Source organism: Mytilus edulis, chromosome 5 (genome assembly GCF_963676685.1).
Source record: "Mytilus edulis chromosome 5, xbMytEdul2.2, whole genome shotgun sequence".
Taxonomy (NCBI): Eukaryota; Metazoa; Mollusca; class Bivalvia; order Mytilida; family Mytilidae; genus Mytilus; species Mytilus edulis.
This window is the reverse complement of record NC_092348.1, coordinates 66567095-66583268: the sequence shown is the minus strand read 5'-3', so window position 1 is coordinate 66583268 and position 16174 is coordinate 66567095. Positions and strand designations below refer to the sequence as shown.

At 32.2% G+C, this 16174-nt stretch overlaps 2 protein-coding genes across 2 annotated transcripts; both read left to right on the top strand.

Moving 5' to 3' along the window:
• Window positions 1-6963: 6963 nt before the first annotated feature.
• On the top strand, window positions 6964-7470 carry LOC139525199 (surface protein P113-like). Its single transcript, XM_071320389.1, has one exon. It carries the CDS (start codon window positions 6964-6966, stop codon window positions 7468-7470), a length of 507 nt encoding a protein of 168 aa, XP_071176490.1.
• A 4771-nt stretch (window positions 7471-12241) lies between these two features.
• Window positions 12242-12799, top strand: LOC139525197 (uncharacterized). The gene has a single exon (XM_071320388.1). The coding sequence runs from the start codon at window positions 12242-12244 to the stop codon at window positions 12797-12799; it is 558 nt and encodes a 185-aa protein (XP_071176489.1).
• Window positions 12800-16174: the final 3375 nt, after the last annotated feature.

Below are 16174 nucleotides of genomic sequence, written 5' to 3'. Positions count from 1 at the left end.
ATATCAATAAATGAAATAATTTTGCCGTTCAAAGTATGTGGTTTTACGTAACCACAGAGTCACTTCAAATGAATATCTAAAAAAGACATATAAAAGAATACTATAATACGTAATTAAGATGATAACAAACGTCAGTACGCAAAATCTATACTTCAAGACCATCTTGTATTATTTGTGAAGTTGATACGGAATATTTATCAACAAGTTCTGGGTATCTTCCGATGAACTTTTTTAGAAAAAGGACGAGACGTTCTTTGACATACCCCTGGTTCATCAATTTTCTGCTCAGACACTGGTGACGTTTTACAAAGTCTGAATAGGAGCTGCAAGCTCTTGAATACCTAATAAGTTGGGAAATGTATATTCCATATGCAGGTGAAGTTGGTATATTACTACTAAGGTGGGGGAAATTGATAATTTCAAAATTAAAATCGTCTCGTTTGTCATAGATTCTGGTACTGAGATGACTGTGTATGTCAAATTCGAGGTATAAGTCTAAAAATGAGGCAGAGGAAGCCGTGTCTGTGGTCTCTTTAATTTCTAGTTCTGGTGGGTATATTAATGGAATCCAATCAGAAAAGTTCGGATTGTTAATGGAAAGAACATCATCAATATATCTGAAAGTGAAATTAAATAACCTAGCTTCTTTGATCTTCTTGTTTTTGACAAGTGTCTGAAGGAACTCCGATTCATATGAAAATAAGAAGAGGTCGGCAAGGAGAGGCGCACAGTTCGTTCCGTAGGAATGCCGACAATTTGTTGAAAAAGTCTACCTCCAAATTCAACAAATATGTTGTCAATAAGAAACTCCAGCATACTGATCACTTGTTCCTCTGTGTAGTATGTTTGACCCTTTTGTTCCTTATTAACAAAATATGCCTTATGGTATCCCAAAGTGATAAATTTATAGCGAATGCTACCATTTTTATGATGAAAAGCATTGTGAATTATTTCTTTTAGACGGGTTTTCAATTTCACATGGGGAATGGTTGTATACAAGGTTGAAAAATCAAAAGTTTTAATAGAACTAATTTCAGAAAAAGACCGAGATTTAAAATTATCCAGAAGTTCTTTAGAGTTTTTCAGAATCCACATATGGTTAATACCACTACGTGAGTAAACAGTTTCACAGTATATCTGAAGACCCTCTTTAACTGCGGACAGAATTTTAGTCAATCTAATGGACAATTCTTTAGTAGAACAAGCAGATGAGCCGGCAATGTACCGTTGTTTGTACGGAATTTTGTGAAGTTTAGGTATCCAATACAAACAAGGTAAGTCCTCCGATTTGTTGTTCAATGCAATGTTCATAGAAGCCATGAAGGACTTATGATTCGCCAAAATCTCATCCTTGTCAAATGATATGTTTTTGTATGTGGGATTACCTGAGTGTTCATTTATTCCTAATTCTTTTTTATAAGACACTCGTAGTAATACGATTTACATACAAAGACAATATTATTTGAAGCTTTGTCCGCAGGAACAACAACATACTTATCTTGAAGAGATGATAGACATTTCACAGCCTCTTTGTCACTGAAAATGGACTTAGGTCGATCATTCACACAGTTTTTCAACTTATGAATGCGACGTTTTATCAGAGACCTGATTGTTTTGACCCATTCTGACAAAGTGTCCAGTTGCACTTCTTCTCGCTTTTAGAACTACCTCTACATTGTAAAATGTCTGATCTTACAAAACACGTATAAAAAGCTTTTAAAAAATTACCTGATGCAATACAGTGTCTAGAATCTGGATAATTTTCTTGATCAAATCTTTTGCTGTTCTATATTGGTATGATCGTATCTTTTAATCGTCTACACTTTATTCTTTATATTGTCTCTACATTTCTATCGTACTTACAATGAAGGTGTGCTACGCCGATGTCCACAACGATTTCAAAACAACATAATATGTTTTCTCTAAGTATTTTAAACCTAGGGAAAACATAACCTTAGCAAAACGTTTTTGCATTTTTTTTCTTAAATGCTCTTTACATCTTAATTTTTTAAACCACTTTAATACTTTTAACTCCTGCGTCACTGATGAGTCTCTTGTAATCGAAACGCGGGTCTGAAGTACAAAAAATAAATCCTGGTATCTTAGATAACTTTATGAAAAAATATTTCATGGATATGTTTTATAATTCTAAAAGTTGCACAGTCTACAAATGTTTTGTTATAGATGTCATTACGTTCAAATGATTAATATATATAAGAAGATATATAAAGAAAACCATTATAGGTCAAAGTCTTCAACACGCAGCATTGGCTCACCCTGCATAGAAAAGTATAAAGTACCCCAACAATTACTACACGTATAAACCATTCAAACTGGAAAACCAACGGGCGTATATATATATATATATATAGAGTCTATAAGAATCTACCAACCAGTATTTATCGGTATTGTTACACAATCTTTCAGACTCATATATATATAAAAACTATAACACAAATTCCCATACGTTTCGGCCATTACGGCCTTCTTCATTGGAATAAATTACAACATTGAAACAACAATTACATTGCTTGGATACATTACGTTATAATAACTTCTATGACGTTCATTTGCCGCGTTTTTCGCTTTTTTAATATAAATATTTTTATTATCGTTCATACATTGTGTTGAGTCCTTCAGGTTCTAAAGTTTTTGATGTGAAGGACTCAACACAATGTATGAACGATAATAAAAATATTATGATCAAATAGAATCCACTGACATTAACTATGCCGTATATATGAGTTTATTGTAACAACAAAAGAATAACAACACAGTTATGCTTATCAATTCCAGATTAAATCAGTGATTCGTGTAAAAATATTCTTTCCGAAGTTCGGTGGTTTTATCCGGGTAATACTGTCACTTTCTATAAAAACCGGTCGCTATGATACGGCAAAGTGTGTTGAAATGGTTTTATCATCACACAAGGTAAATCTATATAAACAAAATTGAAAATTTTAAAACACAAAATAAACAATACAGATTGCTGGAACTCAAACATTGGAGTCCATGTCTTTAAGTTTAGGTCTATAATTATGTGATTCATAGCTTGTATATTAAGCGAACATCTAATAATTCGAAATGTACATCAGTTGGAACGACACTCCACGCAGGAACTTTAAAGTTACCATTTTGATCTTTTACGAAGTTTTTATTTAGTTTTCTGTGTTGTGTTTTGTGTACTATTTTTGTCTGTTGGTCCCTTTTTGTTAATTTTGTCATGTCGAAAATACATAGAGATATCCGTTCTTGTCCTATTGTTTACAAGTATTCTTGCGTTTGTTTGTACTTTTTTCCTGTCATATAGTGTCGTCGTTTTTAACCCACCATTTTTTTCTTAAATGTCCTGTTCTATGTCAGGAATATGACTGATGTAATCAAATAGTCCGTTTCTATGTATGTTGGCGTTTAAATTATGCATTATTAAATATTAACAACCAATTTGGATTTTTTCATTGTGGACATATTTGTTTAATTATATCTGATCTGCTCAAAATAACTAATATACAGTTTTGTTGCAGATGATGAAACTGACAATACGACATCTCCTGAATTTCAAGATTCAAATGATAATTCGGGAATGCCATTTCCTATCAAAACAGATGTGAATCTTTCGGGAGAAAAAACTTCGACAGTAGTCACAATACACCAAGATGCAGATGCTAACATTGATGATAACCAAAATGCTTCAAATGATACACATACAATAAATATCAGCACAACAGGTGAGGATTTTGAGAAGATAAAAGACTCTCAAATGATCCATAAGTTAATAGAAACCCAAAACAGAACTAAAATAAGTGTTTTACATCCTATCCAACAAAACAAAAAGAAAAAAGAAAAAAAATAACTCCTTATCGGAGTTTTTGTTCTATCATGCAGATTGGTGTCTTTTTTATGTGGTTTGGTCGATTATTTTGAAACTATGGTAGAAAGAGACAATTTAGAGCGCATAATAACCCATATGCACTATTTACATATAAGTTGATATTTTTGAAATCGTTGTTCATCTCTTCTTTAACAATGCAAATGCACCAGTACACTTGGTACAATCTAAAACCTGATAATAAATTGTTCAAATAAGGCCTTCGAAAATAGTGGAATTATTTACTTTTGGAGTGTCAAAAACTCGTTGGAAGTACTTGATAAATTGCATGCATATATTGGTAATTTTGAATCTGTTCAAAGTTTTGATTTTTCTACCCTATATACCACATTGCCTCACATTCTTATTAAGAAAAAAATCACACACCTAAGTAAATGGGCATTTAAAAAGTCAGAATGTGAATATATATGTACAAACTCTTTTAGGTATTTTTTAGTAGCAATAAACAAAAAAACTATGTCAATTGGACATGCTTTGATACTATATCTGCCCTTGAATTTATACTAGATAGCATTTTTGTTCGCTTTAGAGATTCCGTTTATCGTCAGGTTATCGGAATTCCAATGGAAACTAACTGTGCACAACTTATTGCGGACCTGTTTTTGTATTGCTATGAGTTACAATTTACGACAAAAATCAGCAAAGACTCATCGAAACAACATCTGATACACAAATTAAATAAAACTTTTAGATATTTGGATGATATTTTGGCTCTCAATAATGACGACTTCAGTATGTATACTATAGAAATGTATCCTGTTGAACTTACTTTAAATAATGCTAATACTAACAATGACCACTGCCCTTTCCTCGATCTTGATATCTATATCATTAATGAAAAATAATACTAACATTTATGATAAAAGAGATGATTTCTCATTTCCTATCGTTAATTTTCCATTTTTAGATGGTGACGTTCCCTTATCACCATCTTACGGTATTTATATATCTCAACTTGTACGATTCGCTCGTGTATGTAACAATGTTTTAGATTTTAATGAGAGAAATTTATGCATTACTGAAAAATTATTACACCAGGGTTTTAGATATCATAAACTAGTCAAAACATTTACTAAATTCTATCATCGGTATAAGGACATCATTCGTAAATATAGCTCAACATGCAGACTTCTTATACGTTCAGGTATTTCACATTCAATATTTTATGGAAATATTATTTATAAAGCACAAAAATGTCAGTATTCACCTCAAAAGCTAACGAAACCTTTAAATAGACTTATTAAGAAGGAATATAGTTCAGTGATCAGGTCATTAAAGATTGCATATTTTGGCGTTAATATTGATTCGCTTATAGGGTTTTTGCATAGAACTAAACACATTTATTTAAAAACCAGTTGTTGGCATGATACGGGCTATGTTCTTCTCATATATGTTATGATGGTATGATACTAAACCCCTCACGGGAATGAATGTGCCTTATATTCATATGATGAAGACATCATTTTTCAATCAGTTTAATTGAAGTCTTGAGCTGGCATGTCAGTTAACTGCTAGTAATCTGATGTTATTTATGTATTATTGTCGTTTTGTTTATTTCTTTGGTTACATCTTCTGACATCAGACTTGGACTTCTCTTGTAGTAAATATTAATTTGCGTATGGTTATGCGTTTACTTTTCTGCATTGACTAGAGGTATAGGGGGAGGGTTGAGATCTCATAAACATGTTTAACCCCGCCGCAATTTTTCGCCTGTCCCAATTCAGGCGCCTATGGCCTTTGTTAGTCTTGTATTATTTTAGATTTTAGTTTCTTGTGTACAATTTGGAGTTTAGTATGGCGTTCATTATCACTGAACTAGTATCAGTATTTGTTCAGGGCCCAGCTGAAGGACGCATCCGGGTGCGGGAATTTCTCGCTACATTGAAGACCTGTTCGTGAAATTCTGCTGTTGTCTGCTCTATGGTCGGGTTGTTGTCTCTTTGACACATTCCCCATTTCCATTCTCAACTTACTTTATCATCATAAATACATGTTCAAGGATCAAATTTGTGTATTTGCGCCAGACGCGCGTTTCTTCTACAAAAGACTCATCACTAACGCTCGAATCAAAAAAGGTAAAAAAAACCATTTAACGTAAGAAGGTGAAGAGCATGGAATACCACTATTTCTAGAAGATTTGATACAAATGAATGAAATGATAATTTTTCTTTTTATTCGCGTTTTGTCTTATATCTTGTAAAGTATGATGGATAGATAAAAACTTTAAAAATCTATCATGATCAGCTCGAAATGTTCTGAAATGAGTCAGCATACAAGTATATAAATATATCAGTTTTTTCTTTATAGTTATTAGGACCAGTCAATTGCAATTCTTTTTTTTGGGAAAAAACTTTATAAAAACGTTAAAGCGAAACAGTGATCTGAAAAAGTATCAGCCATAAAATTATACAACAAATAGATTGTACTCATGCATAATATTTTAGTCTATTTATTGGGAGTGTTCATTTTTAAAGATTTATATACGTTTCTGTGTGTGTTACATTTTAATGTTGAGTTTCTGTTGTGTCGAACAGCGGTATACTACTGTAGACTAAATATAAACATTAGGAGCGCCTCGGGTTTTTCATAGTCTCCTTTGACACATACCTTAAACTCTTGTTTTTCGATTTTGAGAACTCGCGATGAGTCTGCAGCATATGCAAGTCATCAATTACAACAAGAAGAAAATTTACACTTATGCATATAAATATACAGGACGTCATCGTGTCGTCATTTGTCTTTTTGCCTGGGCGTTTTTTTGCAACAAATTAATTGATATAAAATATTAACAAACATTTGGAATGTCGATAAAGATATCGTTCTATTATGCAAACAGCATGTTTTTGTTCTCATAAGATATGAACAGTTTTGTTTGTAGATGATAAAACTGACAATGCGACGTCTACTAGATTTCAACAAGATACAAATGATAATTCTGAAGCATCACATATTTTACCAATCAACAGATGAGAATATTTTAGTTAAAAAAAAATCCGCAGAGCCGAATATGCATGCAGAAGCAGGTGCTAAGATTAAAAACGATAATAATGCTTCAGATAGTACCAATATGATTGATGTCAGTGCTAAAAGGTGAGGATTTTGAAACAGATAAAAATGAACCACAGCACAAAAAGCAATCAAAGGAAAACAATGTCCATAGGGAAAAGGATGAGCCCTATATAGAAAATTCTGAAAATAATGTGGATATAAAGAATATAACTGAAGGCCAGAAAGACAATATTAACATGACTAAGGATTCTGTAATCGACGAAGATGAGGATCAAAGCGCAAGTCATGTACTAAAACCAGAAGATATACAGTCAATTGAAAAATCTGATGAGAAGGACGATGAGAAGGAGGATGGTTCTTCACCAAATCTTAGCGGTTTCCACAAAAATCATGGGACAAGTTTGCCAAATGAGTCAGATAGAAAAATAGATAAAAACGAAATCGGAGATAAAATGCACGTTGTACCAACAACAAATGACAGTAACGGTTTAGTTAAAGCAAAGCACTGTTCTGTACAATCTCAACATATTTCTGATGCTAATTCGAATAGTTCACAGCTTAATGATCAATAATAATAATGAATCAGATTCAGAGTATTGACAATAGACAAACGACGTCTTCGTGAAACGCGAATACAGAACCTTTACAAAAGATTTCTGGGTCAGTTGAGAAGAAGAGTGAATTATCAGAGAAAGATCGGCATTCTACAGCTTCTTGTTTGGACGTTACATTTTGTATTTGTTTCTCTTGACTTTTGGTGTATCTTACTGGGCCATTTTAGGCCAATTGTTTGCTAAGAATCATAACATAATGTAGGGCTAAGTCCTTATAATTGAAAACAGAAATAATCATAAAATATTGCATGTTTTCTTATAAATTAATTTATTTTCGTTTGTGTTATGATTTCACTTGGGATTTTCGTACTAAATTATAAATATTTTCTGTATATTTCCAAATCAAATTATTAACATAGTAAACATGAGCTTTGTAGAGTTCTTAACCGACTTGACATTAACAAAACATATACAAAAAGTATAAGCACATTTGACAGAATACTCACCACACATAAACATGAAAAATTAAAGCATGCAAGGTAAATAAAAATATTGAGGAAGAAATCACATTTTACTATAGCTTTCTTAGCGACAAAGCACTTTAAAATAGAAATTTGCTTTACCAGCTTCAGAGTAAATATCATTTCATGCTAGCAACAAGGTGTGTATGAATGTAGGCGATGTAAAAAAAACTAGCAATATGCAATAACTATCTTACAGTAAATTGGCAGCATAATGCTTAAATTTTACTTAATATCTTAAAAACCCTTTGCAGAAATAAGCATTTTGCAGGTTCTATGGACAGGATCAAGAATTGGTGTCTCTCACTTTATGTGGATTGATGAACGAAAAAAGCATATGTGTAGCAATTTTTCCTGATGATAGCGGGAAAGGGGGGATAAGTCAAATGATAACCGGAAGTTGTGATAAATTCGGAAATCCACATGTCTTCTTTTCACTTTCATAGACCATCTTATAAATCTTATATATAGGTATAGCTTGATGTAAGTTGAAGAAAGCGTAACATCTCAATCGATTCTTTGGGACACATATTGTATCATAGAAGTTATTACATGTTCATTCAATATCGTTTTAACACCGAAATTAAAAGCTAAAAACCTCGAGGGTCGTTGCATTTTCAGAGTTAGAATAAAATAATTACAAAAAAAATACTTACCTGGGGTTTAGCTTTCGTTTTTTAGCTCACCTGGCCCAAAGGGCCAAGTGAGCTTTTTTCATCACTTGGCGTCCGGCGTCCGTCGTCGTCCGTCGTCCGTCGTCGTTAACTTTTACAAAAATCTTCTCCTCTGAAACTACTGGACCAAATTAATCCAAACTTGGCCATAATCATCATTGGTGTATTTAGTTTAAAAATTGTGTCCGGTGACCCGGCCAACTAACCAAGATGGCCGCAATGGCTAAAAATAGAACATAGGGGTAAAATGCAGTTTTTGGCTTATCACTCAAAAACCAAAGCATTTAGAGCAAATCTGACATGTGGTAAAATTGTTTTTCAGGTCAATGATCTATCTGCAACAACAAAAGAAAGAGAGTTTTTAACGACCTCAGCTGGCTATACAACCCTTGCACAATCAACTGAATTTTGCAGGAATCATTAATAGGATAGATTGCCCTTATATGATAATTTTTTATTACCTTTTTGTTTTTTTTGGCAAAGTGGGGGGGGGGGGGGGGGGGGGGGGGGTTTGAGCAACAACAAAACTACTTCACAACTTTCTCATTACTTTGCATTTGTTGTTAGATAAATTTTACAAAAATTCTCCCCTGAAACAACTGTCGAATTTAAACAAACTTGGTTTAAATCACCACTGGGATATCCAGGGACCACTGTGTATGATGACCCTGCCTGCCAACATGGCTGAATTAAACATAGGTTTCAAATGCACTTTTTAGTATTATATCTCTGAAACTTAACGACAGTACAACAGTTGCATTAATCATGCAACAATTGTAAATAAAAATATCAGGTGAGCGACACAGGGTCCTTGGACCCTCTAGTTTAAAATGTCATATAATGTTTCGTCCGGTTTCGCGGTGTATATATCCATTTAACGTGTAATTTGGAAGCAAGAGTGACACCCCTTTAACTATATTTCATTTCCAACAGCAAAAAAAGCATCCTTTTATGCAGCACCAAACAGTATTATAAACAACAAAAAACCCAGAAATTGTCATGATTCATATGCTCCACTGATTTGTCTTTGGTTCATACATGTATGTTAACTACATGTATATAACCAGCGTCCCCTCCCAACACACCACCATCCACCCACACACTCAACCCACAAACCACTCAAACTTCAAATTGATGTGTAAATACTTTTTTAAAACTAATTTCATTACCATAAGCTGCTTTAAGATGGAATTAAAGAAAGAAAAAACCAGTGATGACACCTTCAGGATTCAAATTGCTAAGGGGGGATTAATTAAAACACCTATTGGTGATTAACTTTACAATGCATTGCTTGGGGATGTATTTCTTATGAGTAATGATTGGTGATAAACCTGTCCACAAAACAATATAACAGTGGAGAGACTTATGGCTAGAGTTGATTGTCAGATAAAACATGGCCCAAATATCAACATCACAACAATTGAAAACTCTGTTATGTTTAGAAATAATGATACTGTAGATTAGTTAAGTATCCAAACAGAAGAGAAACACACCCAAATCATTGAAGCTGCAAGAAAAGACAGAAAAGTGAATATTAATATTGCTAAGCAGAGAAAAGATGAACTACACGAAAATCGTTGTTTGATTTTAGCACAACGAGCTGATTGTGTAAGAAAGAAAAACGATAAAAGAAACCAAGAACGTGAGGAAAGACTAGAACATATGAGGGAAATTGGCATTTGGAATGATAGCGATAAAATTTATTTAGAACTTGGTAAATTAAATCGAAAAGTGGATAAAATCAGGGCATTGAAAAAGCAAATGAATGCTTTAAAAGAATTGGTCAAAATTGAAAAGGATGCATAATAAATATTTGGTCCAGTTTAGCTCGAAGGGTAAACAACACAATGAAAATATACTAGCAGATCATTTAATACAACTTTTGGAACTTAGGAAACAGCAGGATACTTCAACAGACAACAATACTTTGGCAGAATTTTAAAAAAATCCATCCACTTTTACTTGAAAACTAATTTGTCACAAAAGGTATGACTTGGTTCAAAGGACACATGCAATGTGGAAGGGAAGAATCTTGTCTTACAAGAATGGCTGTTTTGAGGTTAATACAAGGATGAATGGCAGTTCATATTTTGAAAACTAACAGTTATTGTCACTTTAATATATTATCCCACCAAGTCATGATTATCTGTTTTATGAATATTCTTCTTATTTTTGCACTGCTGAAGTTTAAATCCATAAAAACTGTAATCAGCCAAAAGTGCACCACCATGTGGGTTTTTTGTGAGCAAAAACATATGTTTGCAACCATGCATGTACATGTACATGTATTAGAATATTTGTACATTTTATTTACAAATGTAAAGAATTTTACATATATATATCATACTAAAAATGGGTACTGCACTTTTTCAGCTAATTGCATATATAGGAAATATGAACAAATCAGAACTGATAATATTTGGATTGGAAATCTGTGCATGTTCGCCACAAGAATTATACTGCCTATTTCCCCAAAAAATGTTGGACATGGGACCTTTGAACATGTTAAAGTTGCAATAAAACCACCAAGCATGTATTTTTCACGTAATAACATATTTGTTCATCCTTTAAAAAATGCATGACTGATAATTTAAGAAATTTCAATTTATTTAAAATGTATATAATGAAAAGAATAACAAATATTTTTAAAATGAAATTACAAAAAGTACCATGAAGTCATACACATATTTTCTTAATCAACAATATTAAAAATAAAATGAATATCTATGTTTGATTAAATATATTTTACTTAATATTTTTCCAATTCATCATAAAAATTTAATAGATTAAAGAAAGAAGAAAATGAAAGGTATATGACATATGTTTATTTTACTACCTTTTGTGTTTTATTTTATCCATAATCTCAAAATATTTCAATATTTATTAAAATTATAATGATAATTACAGGTCAAATACTGGGACCATGAAGAAGGAGAGGGAGTCTACATATCACCTGCAAAAAGAAGAAATTGTTGTTGATTACAAAGATGGCAGCCTTAAGTTTATAGGTACACATATGTATACAATGGCGGACAAGATAGAAGGTGTTGATTGTCGCTCTTAATTTTTTTTAGTTTAATATGAAACCAAGAAAGAATTCTGAGTTATGACCGTGTACTATCATTAATATATTGGATATTGAACATTTAATTCTACACAAAAAAGCAAGTATGAACAACAGAGCCAAGTAATTAACATATAATGATACATTGAAATTGACCATTGTTTACGATTGTAAACAAAAATGGCGGACCCTGAAAATCGCATTGTAAATAACTCATTAGTGGACACTCCTGTTGGAAATTCAATCGAAAGTGCACGCCAAGTTTTATATGGATAGCATCTAAACTATGTACCTTTCAACACACCAGCAAATCTGCATGGCAACCCACAACAGAAATTGGTTTTCTCCGATCAATCCTCTCCCCAATGTCGAACGCACAAAATACACAAATCTGTCTAGAATCTATATTAAATGACATTTATACAAAACTGTCACATCTTGATGCTTTACCGTCGATTGATTAACGTCTAGGGGGGATCGAAAGCAGATTCTCATCATTAGAGACAGAACTTGCCAAAGGCAAGCAATATATGAAGCAAATAGAAGGCAGAGTAACTGGATCTGAACACGTAGTTAAAAAGATTGAAAACAGATTTTGCTTTATAACGGAGGAATTCGATAATATGAGACAAGAAAATATGGAACTAAAAGAAAAGCTTCTCGAAGTTCAGTCAAGGTCGATGAGGGAAAATCTTCTTTTTGGTGGTATACTCGAAGATCCGAGGGAAAAAGATGACTATGATAATATTGAAACGGAAACAGTCCTTAAGAAATTTATCAAAGAAAAACTTAAGATAAACGAAGAAATCAAATTTCATATTGTTCACCGCCTCCGACCACGCAATGACGCTAAACCAAGAACCATAGTAGCTAAATTTGAAAGTCGAAAGGATAGAAACAAAGTTCTTAGAGCTGCCCCTGCTAAACTGAAAGAAACATCTTTCAGCGTCTTTGAGCAATATCCATACGAAATGGTAGAAAGAAGAAATGTTTTATGGCCTATTTTCAAACGAGAACAACGTCTAGGAAATCATGCACGTCTTAAGGAAGACAAGTTATACGTCAATGGTTACAGAATATATCCATGAGATGTAATTGAAGCTCAGAAAAATGCATCCAATGTACCCAACAACCCTTCGCAAGACAACATGTATCCATCTCAACAAGGCAGTCAATTTCTAAGGGAGCACTTTGGCTCACGAGACGAATCAAGAGCAGGTTTTGGCCGTCCCCGACCATGTAGGACAGGCAAACAAGAGGACAGTTGAATTTTAAACCCAGTATATGTAACAATTCTCACTCATTAAATATTTCTTGCTTAAATGTATGTGGCCTAACAAAATCGATTAATATTTAAAGAATTTACTGATTTGATTGAACTAAATGACATTTTTGTATGTATTGAGTCAAAACTAGATGATTTAGACCAGCTTAACTTGCCTAAGGGATATGATTATTTTACCAAAAATAGAAAAAAATTTGAACGAAAATCTGGAGGTATAACAGTTATTTTTAAAAAATGTTTAAAAAAAATTCTTACATTTATTAACACAGACTCTGAGTTTGTACTTTGGGTTAAAGTAGATATTCCAATGCAATTAACTAAAATTATGTTTGGTTGTATTTATGTACCTCCCGAAAATTCAAGGTACTCCTCCAAGGATGCCTTTGATGAAATTGAAACAGAATTAATTACATTAAAAGATCAAAGCACTGCAACTGCACTACTTTGCGATTTTAATGCCAGAACAGGGTCTCTTTGTGATTATATTATACCAGACGATGAACTTTCAAAAATTTTGAATTATGATGGAATAGATGAGATAGATAGATGTTTATATGACTATTACAATGTTTATATAATGTATCCTTACAAAGATCGTCTGAGGACAAAGGTCGCATCAATGTATATGGTAACAAACTTTTGCAATTATGTAAAAACAATTGTTTATATATTGCCAATGGCAGAATTGGTAACGACAAAAATATGGGCAAAGTAACTAGCAAAGAAACTAGTCTAGTTGATTACTTAATAGTATCAGGAGATTTGTTTCCCTATATTACGGAATTTGAAGTTTTTGATTTTGATTCGCTATTTTCTGATATTCATTGTAGATTGCGATTCAATCTTTCAGCGATGTTACCTGATGATTTGCTTGATAAAAACAATTCACCGAATGTGCCTAGTAAGCATATTCGTTGGATTGGTGACAAAAGAGATCAATTTGTTGACAGCGTTGAAAGTAAATTGACCATTGATAACTTGTCGAACCAGTTAGACACGCTTGATATAACTAATGAAAATTTTCAAACTGACCTTAACGAATTAGTCGAAAGTTTAAATAAAGTGTTTCTTGATTCAGCCATCGAAAATTTCGGAAATAAACCCGCCAAAATTAATCAAAATTCAAAACAACATCAACCGTGGTTTAATGCGCAATGTCGTTTAAAACGAGATAATTTTCATCAAGCAAAGAAAACACATAATTTATTTAAAACAGAGGAAAGTAGATACGATTTGAAAAAAGCTAGTAAGGCATATAAAACAGTAATGAACAATAGTTACGAGGAGTTTCAATTTAAAGCTGAAAACGAGCTGCGTAGTATGGATCAGCATGATCCAAAAAAATTATGGAATGTTTTGAATAATTTTGAAAGACCACAGGATAAAAATACACCAATCGATCTTGATGAACTTCACGCTTATTTTAAAAATCTGAACACAGACGGAGAACGAGATGATTTAGATTTTGAAATACCAGATTGCAATGACGAACGTGTAAATGCAATCTTAAATGGTAAAGTTACAGAAAATGAAATTTTTAAAGCCGTTAAAGATTTAAAAAACGGAAAAGCGCCAGGTTACGATATGGTCATCAATGAATATGTGAAATCTACCATTCAATATATGATGCCCCTTTATCTTAAGTTATTTAATAAAATATTAGACTCTGGAGCCATTCCTGAAGCTTGGACATTGGGTATTATTTTGCCATTTTTCAAAAATAAGGGGGACCCCCTCAATCAAGACTCATACAGAGGAATTACTCTAGTATCTTCTCTGGGAAAATTATTTACTGCCATACTGAATGGGAGACTTTCAAAATATGCAGACTTATTTTAAATAATTTCAAAAGCACAAGCTGGCTTCGGGAAAGGCTATTCAACTCTGGATAACATATTTTGTTTACATGTGCTGATAGAATTATATTTATCATTTGGTAAAAAACTTAATTGTACGTTTATCGACTTTAAGAAAGCGTTTGATACTGTTTCGATATTGGGGTTATGGCAAAAATTGGTAAAAAGTCAAGTTACCGGAAAAATTTTAAGAGTGATTTTTAATATGTATGATAACATTAAATCTTGTGTCAAAAAGGGAAATGATATTTCTGGCTTCTTTTCTAGTGATCTCGGGGTACGCCAAGGAGAAAATTTATCACTTTTTTTTTTTTTTTTTTTTTTTTTTTTTTTTAAATTATACATACTTTATTGAAAACTTTTACATTTGTTAGTTTGATACAGAAAGTACCGGTACCTTATCCCGGCCTCGTTAAACATTAGATTATATATTTAGAAAAATTGTTAGTAATTGTTAGTACTCGAAATTATAAAATATATACAGTATATTATTGTGTATCAATTATTTCAATATTGATTAATAAAGTGAGAATTTTATTTAAGAGAGAATGTGAGAAGAGAAGAGAAAATAATAAATAATTAAAACACAAATGCAAAACAAAAACAAAAAAAATAAAAACTAGGGGAAAAAAAAGAAAAATAAATGATAGGAAGTCCTTGAAATTTGGAATTTGGCAGCAGTATTTTTGTCTTGAGATACAACATTAAATAAGTTTTGCAAAGTTGGTTTTCCATTGTAAATAATTCATACAAACACAAAACAGATATTAGAGAATGTATATGCATTTTTGGCACAAAACAAGAACAAAAGACAATAAACAATAAACAACATATAACAGTATATTATATAAAAACATATATGTTGGTGTGAGAAGGCTAAAATAAAATGCACAATAACATTACATAGGGTAATGCTAATTGAGTTGCTTAAGTGTAAATTATTCTAATAATGGAAGCCAGGGGTCCCAGTAGAGGTTGGCAATGTGAAGAGGCTTTGTTTTAAAAAATATATTCTTTTCTAGTATTAGATTTTCTTTTAGATAGTTTTTCAGCCCTGCAAAATTTACTTGATTTTCACACAGTTTTGTTCTATAGATAAAGAATTTTGATAAAAGTATTATTAAGTTTTTTATTTTATTATTTTCTGTTTTTCCTAAATTTCCGAATAAAATTATATCCATGTTAAATGGAATAATTATTTGTGTTTGGTTATAAATCCAGTCCATGAGTCTTATCCACAGATCTGCTATTTTATGGCATGTCCAAAATATGTGTTCAATATCTTCAGTAACTTCACTGCAGAAAGTACATTTATCGCTTTG

What these genes read in the sequence shown, in the direction of transcription:
- LOC139525199 (XM_071320389.1), top strand. Translation starts at nt 6,964, where the DNA reads ATGTCAGTGCTAAAAGGTGAGGATTTTGAAACAGATAAAAATGAACCA.
- LOC139525197 (XM_071320388.1), top strand. Translation starts at nt 12,242, where the DNA reads ATGAAGCAAATAGAAGGCAGAGTAACTGGATCTGAACACGTAGTTAAA.